Source organism: Dasypus novemcinctus, chromosome 26 (assembly GCF_030445035.2).
Source record: "Dasypus novemcinctus isolate mDasNov1 chromosome 26, mDasNov1.1.hap2, whole genome shotgun sequence".
NCBI classification, from domain to species: Eukaryota; Metazoa; Chordata; class Mammalia; order Cingulata; family Dasypodidae; genus Dasypus; species Dasypus novemcinctus.
The window spans coordinates 27,206,685-27,231,073 of NC_080698.1; the positions used below are offsets into that span (position 1 = coordinate 27,206,685).

At 44.5% G+C, this 24,389-nt stretch overlaps 1 protein-coding gene and 1 pseudogene across 17 annotated transcripts in view; both read right to left on the reverse strand.

Annotated features, from left to right (window-relative positions):
- Positions 1–5,269, reverse strand: part of MAGI1 (membrane associated guanylate kinase, WW and PDZ domain containing 1) — a 683,941-nt gene extending 678,672 nt beyond the window's left edge. For 13 of the 17 annotated variants that reach the window (XM_058288880.2, XM_058288885.2, XM_058288884.2 and 10 more), the window contains exon 1: positions 4,330–5,269. In XM_058288880.2, the coding sequence (XP_058144863.1) occupies positions 4,330–4,639 (310 nt within the window). In that variant the 5' untranslated portion in view covers positions 4,640–5,269. The remainder of the gene's footprint in view (positions 1–4,329) is intronic. The other 4 variants (XM_058288881.2, XM_071212140.1, XM_004476652.4 and 1 more) reach the window with 1 other exon arrangement.
- Positions 5,270–5,644: 375 nt separating this feature from the next.
- LOC101437271 (uncharacterized) overlaps positions 5,645–24,389 on the reverse strand; it is a 163,848-nt pseudogene continuing 145,103 nt past the window's right edge.

A 24,389-nucleotide genomic window follows, 5' to 3' on the forward strand; every position in this document is an offset into this window, starting at 1 on the left:
CAAGGCCCAGAGAGGGTGACTGGCCAGGCATGACAGCACTTGCAGGAGGAGCTTGTTCCAGAACCCAAGTCACCTGGCTCATTTGATGTCATATCACAATTTCAGTCTAGACTCTAGGACAAAGGTTCTTAAAATTGGCACCATGAGGATAGCCTGAACTATTACAACATCCGTGAGCTCCACTACCCAGAGTTTCAGAATCAGTAGGTCTGAGGTGGGCCCAAGAACTTGCACTTCTAACGAGTTCCCAGCTAATGCTTATGTCACTGGATTGGAGACCACATTTTGAGACCCACTGTCCTAGCAGTTGGCAGCATGGACTTTGGAATCAGACACAGCTGAATTCCAGCTCTACTTCTGCCACTTGCTGTAAAAGACTTGGGAAAGTTATTCAAACTCTTTGATCCTCAGTTTCCAACATGTGAGCCCTGTTAGAAGGATAGAAGAGAATGCACATAAATCGCTTGCACATTCCGAGGCTTAATAAATACTAACTACATCCTACATCTAAGTTTCCTTAATTACATTGTGTTTTCCTTTTCTACAACACACCTAGAAGCATGGCTAAAATTCAGAAGACAGACATCAACGGCTGACAAAGATGAAAGACTTAGAACAACTGGAATGTTTGTAACAGCCTTATTCATAATAGCCAAAAACTGTAAACGGCCCAAATGCCCACCAATAAGCAAATAGAAAAACAAACCAGTTTATCTATACAGTGGAATACTACTCAACAATAAAAAAGAACGAATGATACGTATGACATAAAGAAATCTCCGAAACTCTGTTGAGTGAAAAATGTCAGACAAGAGTACGTACTGCATTATTTCATTTATATGAAACTCAAGACAGAAGAAACTAAACCTTAGTGAAAGAAATCACAACAGCATTTGCCTCTGGAGGGGGTGGGGAAAGAGGACTCAAAGGACAAGCGGGAAATTTCTGAAGTGTTAGAAATGTTTTATATCTTCATGTAATAATAACATGAGTATGTACACTTACCAAAGCCCATCAAATATATACTTAATATCTGTGCATTTTATGTAGGTTAGTTAATGATACCTCAGTAAACTATATAAATATATTTCTGTTCTATTTTAGGCAACTTCTGAAAAAAGATTGTCTTCTCCATTTAAAATGAACCAACTCCAACCCTGCAGATCCATTTAGCTTGTCTCCTACACAGTCCAGTCCTACTGCTAATACCATTTGCTGCAGACTATTCTGGTCCATCTGTCCAGAGAGCTGCCATGAAATACAAACAGCAGAATCTTCTCTTACAAAACCATGACAATTCCATATAGAAAATCTTGAGAGTGACCCGTGTCCCTGGGAGTTACTAACTCAGGTGTTATGTTTTCCTTTGCCACCAACAATTAGCCTACCAAATATGATTAAGACACAGTAATAAAGACACAGTAACAATTGTGCATGTCATTTAAATCATATTCTCAGTATCAAAGAGGGAATAAAAGACAGGTGAAGTTGTTTCTAGTGCCATCTTTACTGGCAATGAAGAAGTTTGAAAAGCTAACTGTTGCTCATGTAATTATCACATGAAATAGTAGCATTCACAATGTAATGGATTCCAGGTCATTTGGGTTTCCCCATCAACATCTTTATTCTACTCCAATACAAGTAGATTTACATATACACACACCTGATATGAACTTTCATGTGCACAAAGAACGGTCCTAGCTGAAGAGAAATAACACTTGGAGACATTATAGTCTGAACTCAGACATGTCTGATTTCAAACCCACTTGATTAGTTTACCAGTGCTTCCTAAACTCCATGATAAGGCAGCCCTGGATGAGGCCTCCCAGCTCTTTGATCACTGGGGGAAGGAGGAGGCTCAGCCGTGTGCAATACTTCACACACTACAAACAAGCCCCCACACAGGACCATTAGACACTACTAGACACACACTAAATGTGCAGGTACCCCTGCCCATCCATTCTCCAGATCTTTCTCCAAAATGCTCCTGAACTGAGACTTGTAGGGCACTTCCATCAAATACCTACACACAGTATTTTCTCTGCAAATTTTATCAAGTCCTAAATAATCCAGGTTCCTGGCATAAGTTCATAGTCGAGGTTCCTGACATTAAAAGCAAGTCTTAAAAATAAATAACAGTTCAAATTCAATATAAATATAACAACAGCTAATCTTTATTGAGCACTCACTAAGTGCTAGGCACGGTTCCACATCCTGTATTAGCTGATGTAATACCCACAAGAAAGGCATTTGATAGATGAGGAAACCTCAGCGGTGACAGACCTCAATCAAAAAGCCTGGGGGAGGAAGTTGAAGTGGCGCAACTGATAGAGCGTCTGCCTACCATATGGGAGGTCCAGGGTTCAAACCCAGGGCCTCCTGGACCATGTGGTGAGCTGGCCCACACGCAGTGCTGTCACATGCAAATAGTGCCATGCCACGCAAGGGTGTCCCCCACATAGGGGAGCCCCACACGCAAGGAGTGTGCCCCACGTTGAGCCGCCCAGCGCAAGAAGAGTGCAGCCCCCCGAAGAATGGCACTGCACACATGGAGAGCTGATGCAGCAAGATGACACAACCAAAAAGAGACACAGATTCCTGGTGCCGCTGAGAATACAAGCGGACACAGAAGAACACCCAACAAAGGGGGTGAGGGGAGGAAGGGGAGAGAAATAAATAAAATAAATCTTTAAAATAAATAAATAAAAATGCCTAGGGAGACATCTGAGTGAATGAAACAGGGTCTGTTCCTTCAGTGAGGTGCAACTGGTATGAAAGATGGGAGGAGGGACCCAATTCATAGTTCAGCACAAGTCAAAAAGCACAAGGTACATATTAAGGGAGCCCAGAGGAGGAAGGATTTGTTGTTCATCATGGCAGGATGCTGGAGGGCTTCTTGCAGGAGGCATCCAATAGAAGAGGAAGACATAAATGCAGGGAGTTTTCCACAACTAAATGCCAACCCCTCGGCTCCCAAAGCTCCCAAAAGTCCTGGCTATTTGCTCTGCCCACTCTTTGCTTTTACCAGGAGCAAATCAGTTTCCAAGAGAGGACCAACCCAACCCTTCTTTCCTTTGACACAGTCCTCCAGCTACTGCCCACCCTTCCAGACCAACAGGTACCTGCAGGAACTTTGCACCATGCTTAACTTTGCCACTCCTGGGGCACTTTCCTCGGAAGGAGTGCTTCATGGTGCCTCATCACACACAGGCCACTGGGATCCCTTTAAGGGTTACTCGAGTCATTCTGTTGAGCTGATACGCCCCAAGCCAAGATTAAGGGTCCCCCCCAAAATCCACAGCTTCTTTGATTCTTTAAAAGGTCAAGAGCTTCCTCTATGGGCTTCTGAGGGAAGAATCTGCATCCACTCCCTGTCTGAAGACCCTCCAATCCCTGAAGATCTCCGCCTACCCGCACATCCCTTCCTCCTCATTACTTAAGGCTGTGTAGCAAGGGCTCAAACTCTGGCATTTGGCAGTTGTGTGACCTTGGGCAAGTCACTTACCCAAAGCCAGTTCCTATTTCCTTATCTATAATAAGGGGTTTATAAGAATAACTCATTCTTAGAATTGTGAATCAAAGCAAAATTGAGCAAGTAAAGCATTTTTACAGAGCCCTGCACTGTAGGAAGCAATGAATGAACAGCTGCTACCGTTATCATCTTTAATAACTACGATGGTAGTAGTGGCGGCGTAAACTTGGGTTTGATTTGAGAAATGAGTGAAATACTCCCTCCTCCCACATACACCTCCACCACCCCTACCCCTACCACCCCACGGGCCACACAGTGGAGACATATGCGTCACCCAGCTGTGGGATGAATGCAGGATCTTCAGAGGCTGACTTGGGAACTATGCCCAGCCCACCTAGACCGGGTCGAGGAAACCGGGAACCCTCTGCTCCTGCATACCCACTCCCCAGGTCTGGAAACCGACAAGTCGGAGAAGAACGCCAGCAGCTGCGCCCACCGCATTCCTCCCCCCACCCCCACCCCCAAAGAGCCGGGAGAGCGTGCACCTTTGCCCGTGCCTCAGCTCCCACCTCTTCTCCAGGCGTAGAAGTTGCTGCATTTGGCGGCTGAGATAACAGGTTGGCAAACTAGGCCTGGCAAATGTCCCCTCTCTACCCTGCGCAAACCCAGGCCCCTCTTCCAAACGCAGGTAGGCAAGCCCCCCACAACCTCGCAACAACTTTGTTTATATCTCTCCCCCGCAGAGCGCAAGCCTCAACTTCCCCCTCCCGGCTTCGCGGCGGGAAGTCAGTCCGGGGGACAGCCGGAGAGCGCCCCCACTGGAGGAGGGCGCCACCCTGAGGTACGCCCCATCTTACCTTGTCTGACGGCTTTGAAGGTGACGGCCTCCTTGCAGCTGTCGATGACTCCCAGCACGTCATAGCGCGGCAAGCCGGACACCCGGATCCCCTGCACCTCCAAAAGCAGCTCCCCTTCGCCCAACCTCGGGCCCTCGCCGCCGCCGGGCAGCCCCGCCGCCGCCGCCGCCACCGCGCCGACAAACGGAAACTCGCCGTGCTCGGCGCCCCCCAGCACCGTCACCCCCAGCTCGCCCTGGGGTCCCCGCTTCACGGTGCACTCGTGAACCCTGCTAGTCCAGTGGTTCTTCTTCTGGATCACTCTCGACATGATGAGTTACACCCCTCCCCCCGAAAAATAAATAAATGAAACGCGAGACAGGTGCCCCCCAGCACAAGCCCCCAAGCCGCCACTGGTTCATAGGAGAGAGAGCTCCCTCCAGACAGCGCCACTCGAGAGAGAAAGTTGGCAGCGTCGCGCCCCTGCACACACTCGCGCACTCAAGCCATCATAAAACAAACTTTCTGGGCTCCGCCGCGAGCCCTGCACGGGCGCCCGCGAGCTTTGTTTGCATTCCGGTGCCTCTCGGGTCGCGTTCCGGCGCCCGGCCGCGCTCTCCGGGACCGGAGTCCACTCTGCGCCGCTCGGGCTCTTTTTTTCCTGCCTTCCTTTCTTCCTTGCCCGTTCGAAATGCGGCGTCTCTTCTCTGCCTCCCGCCAGGCTCGCCTCTCCTCGCCGGTGGGCTGTTCCTGAGGTGGAGGGAAGCCCTTCCAGCGCAGTTGCTTGGAGCCCTGGAGACGCGGTGGCGGAGCCGGGGTGGGGGGAACGGCGGGGAAGTGCGGGCGGCCCCTTTAAGCAGATACAAAGGCACGGCTTGTTTTGTTACATTTCATTCTATTCCGCGCGGCGGAGCGCAGCGGCCGGGAGAGGAGACGCGCGCGCATGCGTCCCGCGGCGGCCGGCCCGCCAGCCCGCCCCACCCCTCCTTCCCGGAGAGAAAGATTCCAGTGTGCTTCCCGATGGGTCCTAAAACCGACGCGTCCGGAGACGCCGATTTACCCCCTCTTTTCACAGCCCTTCTTTTCTCCTTTTCTCTCTGTGGTTTGAGACGCAACAAAACCGTGTGGGGGGTAAGGGGCCGCTCACGTGTTTTACTCAAGCTGCTTGCAACTTTTGAAACACGGACGGTCCTGCTTTGAGATTTCAAAACCATTTCAAACAGGTGGGGGCTGGGAGGCGCGCACCCTCACCCTCGCCCTCACGCACACAAGCACGCACTCACGCCGGCCCGCACCCTCGTAACGGCCCAGGCCACGCCGTCGGTCACCCGGCCCTCTAAACCCCCGAGACCCTCCCCGAGGCGCGCCCCTGCTTCCCCCTGCTCGGCGCTCGCGCGTTCGGGTCCTGGCGGAGCTCGGCCAGTCTCTCCGCGCCCCTGCGGAGGAGGGTGGTGGGGACCCCTGGACCACCCACGTGCCCCTTGAGCGTCACATGTCCACCTCCACACACACCAACACCTTTAAACTTTGGGGCCAACTTTTTAGGACCGAGAGAAGAAGATAAGCAAGGGACAATCGCCACGGGGCGGATGGAGGTTCGCATCTCTGCCGTTAGAAGACATCCAGCTTTTTAACTGTCCTTCCACCAAAGGCGTGTGGAGCCAGTCCTCGGCCCCCGGCTCAAGCTCCCGGGGGGGCCGGGAAGTCCTCGAACCCGCCCTGGGGACCGGGTCTGGGAACGGCACCCGCGTCCTGGCGCATACCAGGGCAGGGGCGAGCCCCAGCCTCCCGGAATTCGCCCCCGCGAGGTGGCTGCTGCCTGCGGCGCCGCCTCGGGGCTGGGGACCGTGCGCTGCGGTCCCGCCGAGAGTTCGGGACAGGCTAGGTGAACGCTGGCAGAAAGAAGAAAACCTTCCACTGGGAAGGCGGCCCTACCTGTATACCGCCTGGGTGGAAAAGAGTCTCCCAAGCAGTTTCTTTTCCCCATTATAGATGTATAATTGGTTTATTCAACTTTGGTCACAGGAGAGATTCCAAGTGCTAAATAAGAGAGTTAACGTTGGAGGGACTCAGAATGGATGAGATACCTCAAGATCCTGGCCAGAGAGCTGCTCTCTGGGGTTTATCTAGGTTCCCACTGGTCCACTGGAGGTAACCTTGGACAACTGCGTGATCTCCCAGAACTTCTGCTTTCTACCCTGTAGGGTTCTGGAGAAAATTACATAGGAGAATACTTGTAAAGTGCTAAGCTTGAAAGTGGATACTTGGAAAGCGGCGTAAAATAAAACCTCGTATTTATTAATATTAGTGTTTGGAAAGAGAATTATGAAATCATTTGGGGTTCCAGCTATAGGTAACGATGATAATTCATACCCTCCTTTCTAGAACTTAAAAAAATGTATATATGATACATTTAAATATTTTTAAAGCACGGTTTAAGGTGCTAGTCTAAGCTAATAAAAATAAGGGGAGAATGTTGATTTTTCTTCCTTGGGATATCCAGAACTAAGAATCCCGTTTCCCTATTGTGTTTCTAAAAGAAGGGTGATCACTTTTCCATGACCCTTCCTGGTAAGAGGAACTTCATTTCCAGCCTCTTTTCTGAGAAACAGTGTGTCTCAAACCTAACTGTGGATAAAAATCAGCAGGAAGCTTCAAACCTGACTATTCTCAAGTCCAACCCCAGATCCAGCCAATCACAATCTCACAGATGGACTCTACCTCCTGGATTTTTTAGGTTCCCCTGTTCTAGTACACATTGTTGAAGACCACGGTTTTAGCATCGGGATTTCTAAGCACTTTTTTTTTTTTTTTGGTCATTGACCCTTTTTGAGAAGATACCTGTGGTCCACCTCTATCTAGAATGTAAGCCACAGGAGTGTAGGGAACTTTGGCAGTAAACTTGATTTTACTGATACATCCCCAAATCCTAGAACAGCACCCGGTACCTGGTAAATGCTCAAGAATTTGTTGAGTGAGTCTTCCCCCAAAAAATGCATGTTTTGGCACACCTTGGTGGAGGGGAGTCACAGATTCTCCTACAGATCACTAATAAGCTTGACCTTGCATGTCTCCCTACTTCCTATCCCCATATTCTAGTAAAGTCTGATTGTTAGCCAGTAACTCTCCCACCTGCGTGGAATCAATGGTCCACCACCTCCCTGCTTTCTCCAACCCAGCCTACCACCCTGGAATCCAGGGGATGGACAGGGCCAGGTGTTCACATGGATGTTTCATACTCTTCCCACTGCAAACATCCCATCTTCCCTCTCCAGGATTCTGGGTGTCCCTGCTGCAGAGAAGGGAAAAGTACTTGGAATTTAATGCACTTAAAGGTTTAGATATGGAAAACCCCCAAGAGAAGAAGAGGCACCTGAAGTAGCAAAGGGCAGATGGAGAGAGGAATAGAAAAGGTTTTATAATCCAAGAAAATACAAAGAAATAATCTGAACCTCCAAAGCAGCTGAGGCTGCCAATTTCCAGGCATTAAGTTTGGGTTGTTCCCAAACTCTCTTCCCCTCCTCTTAGCCTGCCTGTCTTCTCTGTTTCTCCAGGCCTGGTTCCTTTGTCCCAGACAGGAAACTCCTTCAGGGCAGAATCTTACCTGCCCTATCTAACCTTTGAATCCTAGTACCCAAAACCATGCCTCACAGAGAGGGTGCTCCATACACAACCGGAATGAATGGATGGATGAAGCATGATGTTAAACTGTATAATTTGTGACCTTCGACCTAAAGTCAATTTAGACCTGGTGGCTAGAGGCAAGGTATTTGTAGATTATTTTCTTCAAATAGTTTATAGTTATCTCATTTTGAAGTATATTTTTCTTGAATAAATGTAAAGTGGAATCCTACTGTCCCCAAATCTCTCACAAAAAGTATGACTTCAGCAATACGTCCTTTTGGGGAAAACAATGCCGTAAAGTACCTAACCTCAGGGCTTACCATGTATGCCGAGATTGTTACAGGTATTATTTTATTTAATCCTCACAACAACCTTGTGAGGTGGTCATTGTTTGAATAACCCTGATTTTGTAATTGAGGCACATGAAACTAGAGTTGTGAAGCAACTGGCCCAAAGCCAACATGTGAACCTGGAGGCCTAACCCAAAGCCCATGCTCAGAACCACTGCACTAGGACAGTGCAGGATGTGGGCGTCTTGCCTTTAGCATACTTGGTAACAGCATATTCTTGACTCTTGAGTCTGTCACATGGTATGTGCACAGTAATTGTCACCCTCCTCTCCATCACTTCCCGTTAGCCTGAAGGAATACAGTGTTCCCTCTCAGGAATCCAATCTCCTGTTTCGCATGTGTGGGCTCTGAAGACTGAATAATTTACTGGGATTAATATGCAAATATTTCTAAAGCGTTCCTAGATTTGTGGGCTGCAGTACAGGTGAAGTGCCAGATACATTTATACTGTTACTGCATAAGGATTTCAACACAAACTCTTAATACAAAACACCATGGATTCAGATGAGAAATAAACTGTGCCACACAATATACTGTCAACAAATTAAGATCATACTGTCATATGTTCTACTAGAGGGAGTATATTAGTCAGCCAAAGGGATGCTGATGCAAAATACCAGAAATCTGCTGGGCATTATAAAGGGTATTTATTTGGGGTAGGAGCTTACAGATACCAGGCCATAAAGCAGAAGTTACTTCCCTCACCAAAGTCTATTTGGAGAAAGATGGCTGCTGACATCTGCAAGGGTTCAGGCTTCCTGGCTTCCTACATTCCTGGCTTCTCTTTCCTCTGCGTGCTGACTTCCCGGGGCTCCAGCTTAAGTCTTCAGCAACAAGCTCCAACATCAAAACTCCAACATCAGAAAAACCTCAATTAGGTTCTTTGCCATGCCTTTTATCTGTGAGTCCCCACCCACCAAGCAGTGGGGACTCAAGACCCTAATCATAACTCATTCATGCCCAGGTACAGATCAGATTACAAGCTTAATCCAGTATCTATTTTTGGAATTCATAACTATATCAAACTGCTACAGGGAGAAAAAAAACACCCATTAGTATAAAATGTGACTCTCTCCTCTTTGTCCCAAATACATTTCTTCCTCAAATTTTCCAAATGTGGTTAAAGACAGTTTAAAGTGGCATTTCACCTCATTTTTATGAAAAGGTGAGGATGAGAAATAAGTAGTTCAGCTGTGGAGCAAAGAAGAAACATAAATTGGTTATCTTTCAGTTTCTGAAGAATGCAACAAGAGGCTTCCTTAGAGGTGTGAGTATAAATACTTTGTACGCAGTAAGGCGGTTCAGGACAGAGGACCCACGGAGGAGGTTGGAGCCAGTAGTTCAGGTGGAAAGTAACTGATGGTGAGGGCCATTTTCCTACTCATCTCCTAGGGGCTTTTCTATGATTCCCATAATAACTTGTTCTTTCCCTCACTAGGGAGGCAGATGGATGGTTTCCTCTGCTCATAGTATTCCTCTTTTCAGTTCGTTCAACCAAGGAAGACTAAATAAAATGTGAACTATTATTTTAATACCCAAAAGAAGGAACTCCAGGAAAAGGGTTTAAATCCTGGCAAGTGTGCTGGTTTACTCACATGGGAAAAATGGGTATTGATAACTGGACAATTTGGAATTAGACATCAGATCTGAACCAAGAGAAACCCAAGAATTTATCATGGGAACCACTCCTAAAATTCCCAAATTGTTCAGTTGTCTAAAACACTGTGTATCCAAAATTAGCATATCATCTTGCATGGTTCATTGAAAATATACCTAGTGATATCACTAATTTCTTTGAGAACAGGAAATCTGTATTTTCTTGAGACATTTATACTCTTTTATTCTATCTCCCACCAACTCTGTGAAAACATGGTAATTGGAACTTGGTAGATTCTTAAATAATACAAGGTTTTGTTACTGAAGGCGTTTGCTCTGATATTTCTTCATCTTCCTCATTGTATATCTTGATCAATTTACTACACTCAACACAGAACTCAGTGGGAGAGGAAGAAAATGCATATTGAATCCAAGAATGGAATGTCCATATTTTAAAAAATACTTGAGGGGAGCAGGTGTAGCTCAAAGGGAAGTGCCTGCTTCCCATGTATGAGATCCTGGATTCAATCCCCAGTACCTCCTAAAAAAGAAAGCTTGAGTAATATAGGAATTATTAGGATAAATAGGACAAGTAAAAATAGATAAGTAAAAAACAGCATTAAATTAAGTCACTCAAAATACTATTACCAAGAAATAACTGATTTTTAACATTTGGGTGTATCTCCTTCTGGACTTTTGCCAATACAAACACATACATACACTTTACCCTTTTAAATTCTTCCCTCTTTTTTTTTGATTGAGGATTTATAGTTGTATTATAGAATGAAGTAATCCTTTTTCACTCACCAATATATCATTAAATTCCTATTTGCTAACATAGACCTACATGTATCACTTTCAATACTGAATAATATTCCATTGTTTGGAAGCAGATGTGTCTCAAGCGGTTGAGTTCCTGCCTCCCACGTGGGAGGCCCTGATTCAGTTCTCCTTGCCTCCTAAAAAAAACAAAAAAACAGACAAGCAAAACAAGCGATAAAATCAACTTGGGGAAGTTGATATGGCTCAGTGACTGAGCACCAGCTTCCCACATATGAGGTCCCAGGCTCAATCCCCAGCACTGGTACCTCAAAAAAAGAAAAAAAAAATTCCATTGTTGTTTCCACATTCCAAACAGAATTAACCAATGCCTTCTTAATGAGTACTCCAGGATTATGAATGGAGCTGAAATAACTATTCATATCAGGACACTTTTGGTTGCCAGTAACAGAAATCCAGTTCAACTAGCTTAAATTAAAAAAAAAAAAGGTGAAACTAATTTACAGCATGGCTGGATGAAGAGACTTACGTGATACTGTAGGTTTTTCTCTTCATCTCTTCTGTTTTCTCCTGTCCAGGCCTCTCAGATACTCTTACTACACATTGGCTTTCTCCATGCAACCAGGAAAGATAATTAATAGCCAACAGAAAGATTTCACTAATAGTTGAGTAGAGAAACTGGAGAAACTTCAGTCTCTCTATACTAAAACAATTGCAATTGTTGAGAATAAAAGTATAGTCTGTCTCCTTTTTGGTGACTTTAACAATAAACACAAGTTCATCAAAAGCATCATCTTTCAGCTGCCTTATCTAACCTGGATGAGGATGCTTAGACTTGGGCTACTCAGGGATCTCTCAACAGGATTTCCTCTGCAGACTCAAATATATACATACATACATATATTTGTATGTATGTATGTATATAGATGGAATACTTATTTTGTCAATCTCTTTTAGGCACTGAGGACACAGAACTAAAAGACACTTTTTTTCCTCGAGAAAGTTTTCCTTTTAATTGGATAGTCAAAAAGAAAACAGTGTTTGGTAAGTTCTGTGAAAGGAGGCCCAGTATGACACTAGACGACATCTCATTAGGGAGGATGTGATTTGCAAACATGGCCACAGAAATTAAAGATGCTATTGTTAACAGAAATTCTTGCCTTCTCCCCCTGTCATTTATTTTACAAATATGTTAAGAAGTGAAAGAGGAAATCCAGTCTTATGATCACATTATGGTACTCAAAGGTTGCTTTATGGAACCATTCACAGAGATCACAGGTAGTTAAAGTCACCTACAGGGTGAATGTATGTTTCCATAAAGCATAACTCTGTCTTGCCGCAAATCTGATCCAGCAAACACTAGGTGGAGTTTTAGGAAATGACTCAGGATAATGAAGCAATCTGGAGTCTGAGCAATCTTACTTTTTGAGCTGTGCCATCTTTGGAAAAATTGTTTTCCCCCAAGTCTTAAAAAAGATGAATGAGAACAAAAAAAAAAAAAAAAAAAAAAAAAAAAAGCTATAGCACATTCCCAGCATTTTAAACTCATTTTTAGGAACTGTTACTCAGGTGAGGCAAGGCTTAGCCATACCCAGAATGATTATGTGCAACATGCCCCTGAGAATCAGTGCCCAAATTTGGAGTCCCTGTTTCCTGAACATTCCCAACTCTCCTGACAGAGAAATGCAGCATGCCTGATATTTGGATACCCAAAGAATTTTAGATGCAGCAGAAAACTGCTGAATTAAGCTAAGTGTAGGAAGACACTGGGCTTTCAATTATTAAGTTAGGCCTTTGCTTTAGTGACACAGACTGGCATATGCTTGGGAATATTTCTGCTTCTAAACTCCCAGCATCTGCATTTTTCAGATGTTTAACTTGATCTTACGACCCTGCCTCTAGAACTCTGAGAGTGCCGGGAACACTCACAGCTGAGTGATGGGAGCAAAAAATAGACAGATAGCGATTCCTTTTTCCTATTTTTTCCCCACTTAAATCCTGAGTTACCCAAATTCCCCTTTAGTTATTAATTTCATTTTAACTTATAGTGTAGGTCTGACTTTACTGTCGCCATCCTTTTGAACTGACACCATTAAAGCCTGAAACTATTAAAGCTATGCAATCCCCTTGCTAAATTAAGCTAGTATTGCCTAACACCCTTCTCCAGATAGCTGAGTCCCTTTCCAAGTTAATGCTTTTCAAACTTTTTTGATTGCTATTCACAGTAAAAAAAAATGTATTTTGCATCACTATCAAGCATATATACACATACTGTTGAAATAAAAGATTAATGAAACAATACTTATCCTTCTGTCTATGCCTGGAGACCACAAACTATAGCCCACAGCCAAATCCAGTCCCCTGCCTGTTCCTATATGACCCATAAGCTAAGAATGGTTTAATATTTTTAAATCGTTGGAAAGCAAATAAAAAGAATAACATTTACATTGAGTACTTTACAATTTGTCATGCCCTATTCTATTTTATGGTCAAAATCATGACCATAAATAGCAATGGTGGACAACATTTTTTTTAGTGAGTACTCAGTGTGCCAGGCACTATGGAAAATGTTTTCCATGAGGCATTTATTAATACCCTCCTGTCTATGAGGCAGGGAGTATTGTACCCCCATCAGAGACTTGACAAGGCTATTCAACCTGCCCAGGTTCTCACAGCTAGGAAGTGGCAAGAGTTAGGATTTGAGCCTACGTGTCTTTTTCCAGAGTCTGCATTCTTGACCACTAGTCACCTTTGTAGCTCCTTGCCCACAATTTGCCACATAGCATGTGCTCAATGCATATTTGCAAAATGAATGAATACATGTACAAGTACATGAAAGACCCTGAGATAGAATGGTCTCCCATGGATCCTGACCATCTACAGGAACACAGACAAATTAGATGGTGGTTCAGTGCCTTAAAAATAAAACAAACAAAATAAACCTCTCATTTACTAAGCGCTTACTATGTGCCAAATACTGCACTGTTTTCAATGTGTTTTCTCATTTGATCTATATAAACCTGTGAAGTCATTGCTACCTCTATTTTACAGATGAAGAAACTAAAGTTCAGAGACTTTAAGTACCTTGCCTAAGATGACACAATTGATAGCAGACATGGTGTGTCTGAGACTAAAGCCATACTCTTAACCACTCTTTTAAGTATGTGCTTTCATTTATTTTTTTTTTTCAAGATTTTTAAAATTTATGTATTTCTCCCCATCCCCTTGTTGTTTGCATTTACTGTGTGCTGGTCTTCTTTTTAGGAGGCACTGGGACCCAATGTAGGACCCAATCACTTGAGACACCTCTGCTCCCTGATTTGTCGTTATGTTTATCTCCCTGATTTGTCGTTATGTTTATCTCGTGTCTCTTGCTGCAACATCTTGTTGCATCAGCTCGCTGCACCTGCCCATCACCTCAGCTCACTGTCTTTCTTCTTTAGAAGGCACCGGAAACAGAACCTGGGACCTCCCGTGTGGTAGGCAGGAGCTCAATTGCTTGAGACACATCTGCTTCCCCCATTTGTTAACATTTCTGACATTGTGGTAATACTATCTACCCTATGGTTTTGTAGGTAAAATTAACAGCATAGCAGAGTCTTCAGTAATAACTGTAACATACTCCAGAGACATATTTCTCTATCAAAAGATTCCATACCCAAGGTTGAAGAAGTAGAGGAGGCATAGATATGCCTTTCAATGTATTTAATATGGGGACCATATTATTTAACAATTGTTATACAATCTTTATCAATTGTCTATAAATCTAAAACTCTTCTAAAATAAAAATGTATTTTAAGAAAACCTAAATCTATTAAAAATTTGTGATATACTAAAATAAAATAGAATGTGCTGGAATAGAAAATAAAACTAACAAAGGAAAAAAAGTTTAATTACATGAAATACCACTGCTCAACACAGCCTCTTTAGCACCCTTTTAGTGATTAGGTTTTTTTGTTGTTTGTGTGTGTGTGTGTTTTGCCAGCAGCCCTAGAACCAAGGCCCTATACCATCAAATAATAACTGGGTGTCCTTAGACAGATTTTTGTAATTGTCTGAACCTGACTGTCCTCAACCATAAAATATTTATGATTGCTATTAGTTATAATAAAATGTTTTTGATATATGCTGTTATTTACCTTAACAATGATGATGAATATATATTTCCATATGTATGTGTGTGAACTGACTTGCTAATTTTTCAGTGATTATTACTTTAAAAATAAAGTGATCTGGACAATGAGAACACAGCTTCATCCCTGCAGGACCCACGGGGAGGCACCTGCACCTCAGGGACATCTCGGCCCTGTCCACACTTTGCTCACCAGGTGCTTATCTGCATGTGAGTGAAAACCCCAAGGAAGACAGTTGTCAGCTGAGCTATTGATAATGCAGCCCCTCGAGTCAGTAACTTTGAAAGATGTAGGAAGAGTGGGCCCTGATGGACAAATCCCAGAGAAAGCTGTTCAGAGAGGTGATGCTGAAGATTAGCAGTCATTTAGTTTCTGTCGGACAGCAGGTTTGCAAATCAGACGCATGTTCCTAGTTGAAATAAGAACTGTGGAGAGATGGACTGTATCTTTCCAAATGCAGAATTCAGGCAGGGAGAATTGGTCCTTAAAAAAACAAGAAATGCTATCCATGCAACATATCTGCAGGAAAGACACATCTACCATCATGTCCTTGAGAAAGAAATTCAGACAAAGGGTGAAAAAACCACAGTAGTAAGGAGTTGGAAGCTATGAAACCCTAGAAGAGAAGGGAAAGACCAGCAGACACTGCCATGTGCCTTGCCATGTGACAGAGGAGGCCAGGATCACTGGCAGCCACTCCTCAGGAGGAAGGTATCATCTTGTTGACGCCTTGATGTGGACATTTTTGCAGCCTCAGAACTGTAAATCTGTAAGCTCATAAATTCCCATTATAAAAGTCAACAAAATAAAATGAAATAAAATGTGTCAGTCCTGGGGGGGAAAAAAATAAAGTGATCTGGGTTTGAGGAGAGTTTTCATTTCCTTCTGTGTGATGGTTAGGCTATTGTGTCAACTTGGCCAGGTAGTTGTGCCCAGTTGTTTGGTCAAGCAAGCACCTGGCTAACTGTAATACAAGGGCATTTATGGACTTCAGTCACCGTTAACTTTACTGCAGTGGTAAGTCATAGATAGCTGGTTATAATTACATCAGTCAGGGTGATTGCCGTCAGCAATTAGTGATGCTTAACCCAATCAGTTGAATCCCTTAAAAGAAGAAGCGATTCCAGCATTGAAAGAGAATTTCCCAGCTCGTCTTTGGACAGGCAACATCTCCCAGAACTCATCAAAAATCTTCATTGGACTTTCATCGGAGCTCTTGGTTGCAGCCTGCCTCAGAACCTCGACTTGTGCATCCCCACAGCTGCGTGAGAGACTGATAAATCTCTTACTATTGGCAGATACCCCTTGTTGATTCTGTTTCCCTAGAGAACCCTGACTAATACAGCTTGGTACCAGGAGTGGGGTGGGTAAGGAGACGGATTAGAAATGCCTTGCAAGCTACTGACCTCAGCGCATTCCCTTGCATTTTCTTCTGGTGAGACAGGATTAATCTCTTCAGGCAGGGGTTGGAAGGCAGTTTCCTCAGGGCAGACTGGAGGCTCCACAGTTCCTGCTGGAGTTTGGCTGGTATGTGCCTCAGGGCTAGGAGGAGGTCCAGACTCCCTGGGGCAGGCCAGAGGCTGGGCAGGGCAGGCTTCAGGTTGGCTGGTACCCACCTCAGGGCTGGAAGTTTTTTCAGACTCCCTGGGGCAGGCTGGAGACTGGATGATACAAGGTTCACAAGGTGTGGTCTGGACAGGGCAGGCCATGGCAGGTTCATCTGGTAAAGTGTCAGCAGAATTCAGGGATCCAATGTCTCCATCAATATCATCATCATCCCATATGTCTCCATCCCAATTCTCTGGATTCCACTCTTTTCCAATCAACATCTTCACTTTAACTGCAGAAACCCTGTGGGGTTGAGATTTTAGTTTGCTTTGTAACTCCGCTACTTGTACAATGAGAGTCTGAGTTTGGTTCTCAGATATTTTGAGCCTGTGGCTACAGGAAACAAGATTTTCTTTCAGAGCACTTTCGCATCATCCATTCAGTGTTTAAGTTTCAAATTTGAAGACTTTAACTCATTTCTTTCTTTTGTACCAGTATCCAGCATATCTAGGAGGAGCCAGCCAACATCATTATACCATTTGACTCCACACAACTCTGTTAAGGTGTTAAAAACACTCTCACCCAGATCCTTGCTTCTTATAAGTGTGGAAGTAGGGCTATCCAGTGATGCTATTTTGCGTATCTTGATTGCCAACTCGTGCCATGAACTGTTAGCAGCCTCTTCGTTATTGGAAAGGGAGTTGTCAGTACCCTTGAGAAACAATTGCAAAACTCCCACAACCACCTTAGACATCCCATGTTTAAGACTCTGTTCCTCGGGAAGCAGAATTGGCTCAGTGGATAGGGCGTCTGTCTACCACATGGGATGTCCACAGTTCAAACCCAGGGCCTCCTTGACCCGTGTGAAGCTGGCCCACTCACAATGCTGATGTGTGCAAGGAGTGCCCTGCCATGCAGGGGTGTCCCTCGCATAGGGGAGCCCCACGCGCAAGGAGTGCGCCCCATAAGGAGAGCTGCCCAGCGTGAAAGAAAGTGCAGCCTGCCTAGGAATGTCGCCACACACATGGAGAGCTGACGCAGCAAGATGATGCAACAAAAAGAGACACAGATTCCCATGCCGCTGACAAGAGAAGCAGACAAAAAGAAGAACATGCAGCAAATGGACACAGAGAACAGACAACTGGGGCGGGGGGGGGGCAGTGAATAAAAAAAAAAAAAGACTCTGTTCCTCAAGAACCACTCCAGTTACCAAACTATATTAGTCAGGGTTCTCTAGGGAAAGAGAATTAACAAGGGGTATCTGTCAATAGTAAGAGATTTATTAGTCTCTCACACAGCCGTGGGGATACGCAAGTCCAGGTTCTGCAGGCAGGCTGCAACCAGGAGCTCCGATGAAAGTCCAGTGAAGATTCTTGATGAGTTCTGGGAGATGTTGCCTGTCCAAAGACGAGCTGGGAAATTCTCTCTCAATGCTGGAATCGCTTCCCCTTTTAAGGGATTCAACTGATTGGGTTAAGCACCACTCATTGCTGATGGCAATCTCCCTGATTGATGTAATTATAACCAGCTATCTATGACTTACCATTGCAGTAAAGTCATCGGTGACTGAAGTCCATAAATGCCCTTGTATTACAGTTAGCCAGGTGCTTGCTTGACCAAACAACTGGGCACAACTACCTGGCCAAGTTGACACAAAAGCCTAATCATCACACTCTGCTAAAACAAAGACCATATAATAGCTTGGCTTAATAATAGGAATTTATTGGCTCATTAGGCTAGGGGTCTGAATTTTCTGGCTGGCCAGGAATCTTTGGTTTCCTTGGCTTTTCTGTCACATGGCAATGCATATGGCAACATCTTTTCCTTTCCCTTCTGGTCCAGTTGACTGACAGCTTCTGGCTGCTCCCGGGGCTTCTCTCCTGGTGTCCTTCTCTAGAAGGCCTCCAGTAATAGGATTAAAACCCATCCTGAGGCAGTCAAGCCACACCTTAACTCAAGCAACCGGATCTAAAGGTCCTTTTTACAATGGGTTTACACTCTTAGAAATGGATTAAGATTAAGAACATGTTTTTCTGGGGCACATAACTCCAAGTCACCACAGGGAAATAACAAAGATATTTTTGAATGGCTTCTGTCTCCATGTGAATCATCCCTGATGCCAGGAAAAGTATCCTATTAACAGGTCTTTAAAGCAGTTTACAAAGGAGTACCAGCCCACAATAACTATTATGTGGGATTATGTTGAAATTTAGTTTAAATTGCTATTAGTAAAGTCCCTAGGCTGATCCCAACATGTTACCAAGGAAATACAGCCAAGGGATCTAAGAGTTGACTTTATTAAGACAGGATACCGGAAGCAGATTTGGCTCAACTGATAGAGCATTTGCTTACCATATGGGAGGCCCAGGGTTCAAACCCAGGGCCTCCTGACCCATGTGGTGAGCTGGCCCCTGTGCAGTGCTGATGCAGGCAAGGAATGCCATGCCACACAGGGGTGTCCCCCATGTAGGGGTGCCCTGCGTGCAAGGAGTGCACCCCACAAGGAGAGCTGCCCCACGCGATAAAAGCGCAGCCTGCCCAGGAGTGGCACCACACAACATTGAAAGCTGACACAGCAAGATGATGTAACAAAGAGACACAGATTCCTGGTGCCGCTGACAAGAATGTAAGTGGATGCAGAAGACCACACAGCAAATGGACACAGAGAGCAGACAATGGGGGGAGTGGGTTGGGGAAAGAAATAAAAAATAAATCTTAAAGAAAAAAAAGGATACCTTGGGAGCAGATGTGGCTCAAGTGGTTGAGCACCTGCTTCCCACATGGGAGGTCCCAGGTTGGAGTCCCGGTTCCTCCTAAAAAAAAAAAAAAAAAAAAACAAGCAGACAAATGGAAAAAAAACAACTCAAGGGAGCCGATGTGGCTCAGTAGTTGAGGGCTGGCTTCCCACATAAGGGGTCCCAGGGTCCCAGGTTCAATCCCTAGCCCCGGTACCTCAAGAGAAAAAAAAGAAGGATACCTGGGGAGTAGATGTAGCTCAAGTAGTTGAACACCTGCTTTCCATGTATGAGGTCCTGGGTTTGATTCCCAGTACCTTCTAAAACCAAATAAACAAACAAGAAAACCAACACTTATTCCTGTATATGAGGTCCTGGGTTCAATCTCCAGTACCTCCTAAAAAAAAGGGATACCTATTTCCCCTTCCCTTCCCCTTAAAGATGACTGTGCTGTCACCATGACTATCTAGACTGCTATTTCTTCTTGTATGTGCATATGGCATCCTCCCAGGTAATTTATGGAACAAATCCTGACAGCTCCAGAAGAAATCATGTAGCTACTTTAGTACCATCAGTGAGTGGAAGCCCAAAATGTTTAAAGAGGTAGAAGAAATTTATCTCCCAAATATTTTGCTCAGGAGCTTCTGCACTATACAGTATCTAGTCCCTCCATCCTCTGAACTCAGCCATCATACGTAAGAGATTGACACTTCTAGAACCCTCATCTCTGAACTCTGCTTCTTTTCCTCTGTATCTCCTGGGAGTTGAGGAATGCTGGAAAATAGCTGTGGGTTTTGGCTTCCAGTTGGTCAACCCTGATGCTAATTTCTCTACGGGACATTTTCAATCTCTCTTCTTGGCAAGAGATTGCAGAAGAGCCACCAGCAGAGTGAATGTGTCACAGAGCCAGATGGATATCTGTGGGGAGTGAAGGATTTAACAGTGCCCCCATCCCTGTCCACACATTCTAGTCTTATCAACAACTGTGGGCAAGTTTGACTGATCTAGTGGATTAACATAAAAGAATTGAAACCCTCTTTCTTATTCTAAAACCATGTATCACCCCCATCAACTAGGACCAATACCAAACAATGAATTTGTTTTAGGAGCGCTTTGTACTTCTTTGTTTAGGCATTCATTCATTCAAAAACATTTACTGAGTGCCTACTGTGTGCCAGACAATTTGCTAAGCACTAGGTACTAATTTTTCCCTTCATTCAACAAGTATTTATTGAGAGCCTTCTGTCAGGCACTGTTTGAACTACTGAGGAAGAAGTAGTCAACTAAAGGGGCAAAGTCTCTGTTCTCATGGGATTTCCATTCTAGTGGGGCAATAAATGAATGAATAAAGGAAGAAGCTTTGAAATATGGAGGAAACAAAAAGGTGGGTATTGCTATTATATATAAGGTCAGCGAAGTCCTCACTGATCAGCTCAAACTTTAGCACAGACCTGAAGGAAGTGCAAGAGAGTACCCAGGAGCTGCCTGGGAGGCAGAGGGAAAGCAAGGGCAGAGGCCCTGCAGCGAGCTTGGTTGCCGTGGAAACACAAAGGCGGAAACAATAGACAGCACTCTTACCCTCAGGGAGCGGAGAGTCTGGTGGGAGAGACAATGAGTTAAGGAACGTCTCCCAAAGAGGCATCTAATTCTCAATGGGCTTTGTGCCAAGAAAGTAACACGGATGGGGCTGGAAGATCCTATAAGGACACCTGATCGAATCTGAGGGCATTCCCTTCGGAAATGTCGTTTAAGCAGAAATCCAAAGGAGTAGAGGTTAACCTGGTAAAGGGCAAAGGCTTTGGGGCTGATGGAAGGCAGTCCTATAAAAAGAAAAGGGTGTATTCAAAGGGGTGGAAGGGCACAGGGCTAGTTCTAGAGCAGGGGTTCTTCACCTTTTTTGTTCCATGGACCCCTTTGCCATACAGGTGAAACTATGGACCCCTTACTAAGTCCACACTATGCTGTGTATTATTTAATAAATTTATCACACCTGCACTAACGCATCCCCACAAGGATGTTTTGGGGAAGCAGACATGACTCAACTGATAGAGTGTCCGGCTACCATATGGAGGGTCCAGAGTTCGATCCCCAGGGCCTCCTGACCCATGTGGGAAGCTGGCGCACGCGCAGTGCTGCCACGTGCAAGGAATGCAGTGCCACGCAGGGGTGTCCCCCATGTAAGGGTGCCTCATGTGCAAGGAGTGTGCCCCACAAGTAGAGCTGCACCACATGAAAAAAGTGCAGCCCACCCAGAAGTGGAGAGCTGATGCAGCAAAATGACACAACAAAAAAGAGGTGCAGTTTCCCAGCGCCACTGGATAATGCAAGCAGACACGGAAGAACACACAGCGAATGGACACAGAGAGCAGGCAACGGTGGGGGGAGGGGGAAGAAAGAGACATAAATAAAATAAATCTTAAAAAAAAAATAATGTTTTGACTTTCAATTCAAGCTCACGACCCCTGGTTAAGAACCCCTGCTCTAGAAAATAAAAATCAGGTGTATGGATTGCAGAGAAGGGGGAAGGGGACATCCTTGATGAGCTGGAAGACAACTGCAGGGGACAAATTGCACAAGGCCTTTGTGGTTTCTGTTTTTTACTGTTTGTCTTCTGTTGGACCAAGCTCCAGTGAGGGTGGTACCCACTCTTGTCCACAGCTGTATCCTGAGCACCCACCCAGTGCATGGCAGAAGGCAAGGACACAGCTTGTGTTTGTTGACGGGCTGACTGGCTGCAGCTCAACATCTCAAGCAATCCGACATAACCATCTGAAAGCCTCAATAGTGAAACCACAGCTTGTGTTTCGTGAGTGGTTACCTCTGCCAGATTCTGGGCTTAGAAAGGCCAGCAGACTCGGCAGGATTCAAAACTGTAATTTCGGTTTCAAAACCATTGATAAAAGTTGACCATGACCTTGGAGAACGCCTCCCACAGAGGAACAGAATCCAAATGGCCACTTTATACTTTGCAATACTGAGATGAGGCAGCATTCTCACCTCCATCTGGCTTCTTGGAGGGGCACTCGCTTGTACTGTATTAGAGGTTAAAGGTCAGATATAAAAAGAAAACTTTTCTTTTTAAGAACATAGACTAAGTAATAATGTGTGGTGTTACCTACCTTGTAGACTGATGCCAAGACATTTTTACTGTGAGAAAAAAATTTAATGGAACATGACACTTTGGAAAAAAGGGCAGAGATAGCCCAGGACCTCTTTTTTGTTGAACCTGAAGATTAACACTATGGAAACAATTCCTCATATTTGTCTTCTGAGACTGGATTTCGGATTGATGCTAACACAAATGGACACAGCTCCACTTTCTCCTTTTCAAAAGCTTCATTTTCCACTCAAGGATACTCTTGGTTCTGGGGAAGCACATTCTATTTTCCCAGGGCTGAGCAGGCAACACAGGTGAAACCAGGGGCACACTGACCCCACCTGGCCAGAGGCACTGAACTGAGGGTTGCACCCGTGACCCTCGCTGGTTTCATTGCAGTGGCCACAGGTGCTGTGCTTGGAATCCCTTCTTGACAGTGTGGTGTGCAGGTACACAGCTGGTTTTGCCAGCAAGGGAGGATGCTAGCCTGGGGCCCCTGCTAACTCAGAATGGGTGAGAGTTGATAGAGGAAATTGAAGGGAATCAGAGGAGGAGCCAGGAAGACATTGCAAACCTCAGAATTTTTTAAAATTAATTAATTGATTTATGCCCCTCCCCCCTCTCCCCCCCCCCCCGCCCCCAGTTGTCTGCTTTCTGTGTCCATTTGCTGTGTTCTGTGACGGCTTCTATCCTTATCAGTGGGACAGGGAATCTGTGTTTCTTTTTGTTGCATCATCTTACTGTGTCACCTCTCCGTGTGTGCGGTGCCATTCCTGGGCAGGCTGCACTTTCTTTTGTGCTGGGCATCTCTCCTTACGGGGTGCACTCCTTGCACATGAGGCTCCCTTACACGGGGGACACCCCTGCATGGCAGGGCACTCTTTGCGCGCATCAGCACTGTGCGTGGGCCAGCTCCACACGGGTCAAGGAAGACCTGGGATTTGAACCACGGACCTCTCATGTGGTAGGCAGATGCCCTATCCATTGGATCAAGTCCGCTTCCCCAAACCTCAGAATTAAATCACACCTGAAGCATGACCTGCTTCTGGACTCTTCCATTAAGTAAGTCCATAACATTTCCTTTATTGTCTCTATTGGGACTTCTGTAACTGGTGGCCAAATAGAACTATCTAGTAAAGGTGAAGGAAATCTAGAAACAATTTTCTGCCTTCTACAGATATAACAGCATGCATAGGAAATCAGAATGAAAATGGAACTACTATAGGTCTATCTTTTCCTAAGATGTTTTTTAAAATGTGAATTCTTCCAATTGCAAAAGAAGTTAGCACCTTAATATTGTAATGAAATTTTGAATATATAAAAAAATGCAATTAGTATTAGTACAGAGGTGTATACAGTGAGAAGGGGGTCTCCAATCCACTTTACTCAGTTCTGCTCCCCAAAGGCATCATTTTAAGTGTCACACAATTTCTTGTGTATTCTTCCTCAGACACTCTGCATAGATCTCCCTTTTCAATTTACTCAGTTCCGCTCCCCAAAGGCATCATTTTAAGTGTCACACAATTTCTTGTGTATTCTTCCTCAGACACTCTGCATAGATCTCCCTTTTCAACTATATACTGTCAGCTTGCTTTTTTTACTTAGAATCTTTCCTAGAGACTGTTTAATAGCAAAATATATTTAAATTGCTTCGTAAATGTGGAAACATGGCTCAGAAGTTTTCATTCTTCATTTCATTGCTACAAACAATAATTATAACCTGGAGGAAGTAAAATCGTTTGTTTAATCTGCAAAATGTAAGTAATAGTAGCAAACACCTTTAGCTTTCTGAGGAAATGCATTTAAAACTATTTAAATGGCTGCAAACTATTCTAGATGTTGATTCTGTAATGTATTTAACCAGGCTCCTATAAAGGGTCATTTTTTGCTACTTTATGCAAATATGTAATGAGTGTTATTGTGTGTGCTACTGTTTGGAAGCTGCATTACATGTTCTAAACACCCTATGCAAATACAGGCTGTTGAATTAAAAGTTTTTTATTTAGGACCCTGAGGAAAACGATTCAAATATTGGCTTTTGTTTCTGGCATCTAACCCTCTTTTTTCTACAAATAATTTATTATTTCTAGTGCACAAGCTATAGGCCAGGGACTATTACCTCAAGGGCTTAACAACGACAGCCTCATTCATTCAAGAAAAAGTAATAATAATTCCACTAAATACACTTCTGTGGTTGTGTAGACTAATACCTAGGAAA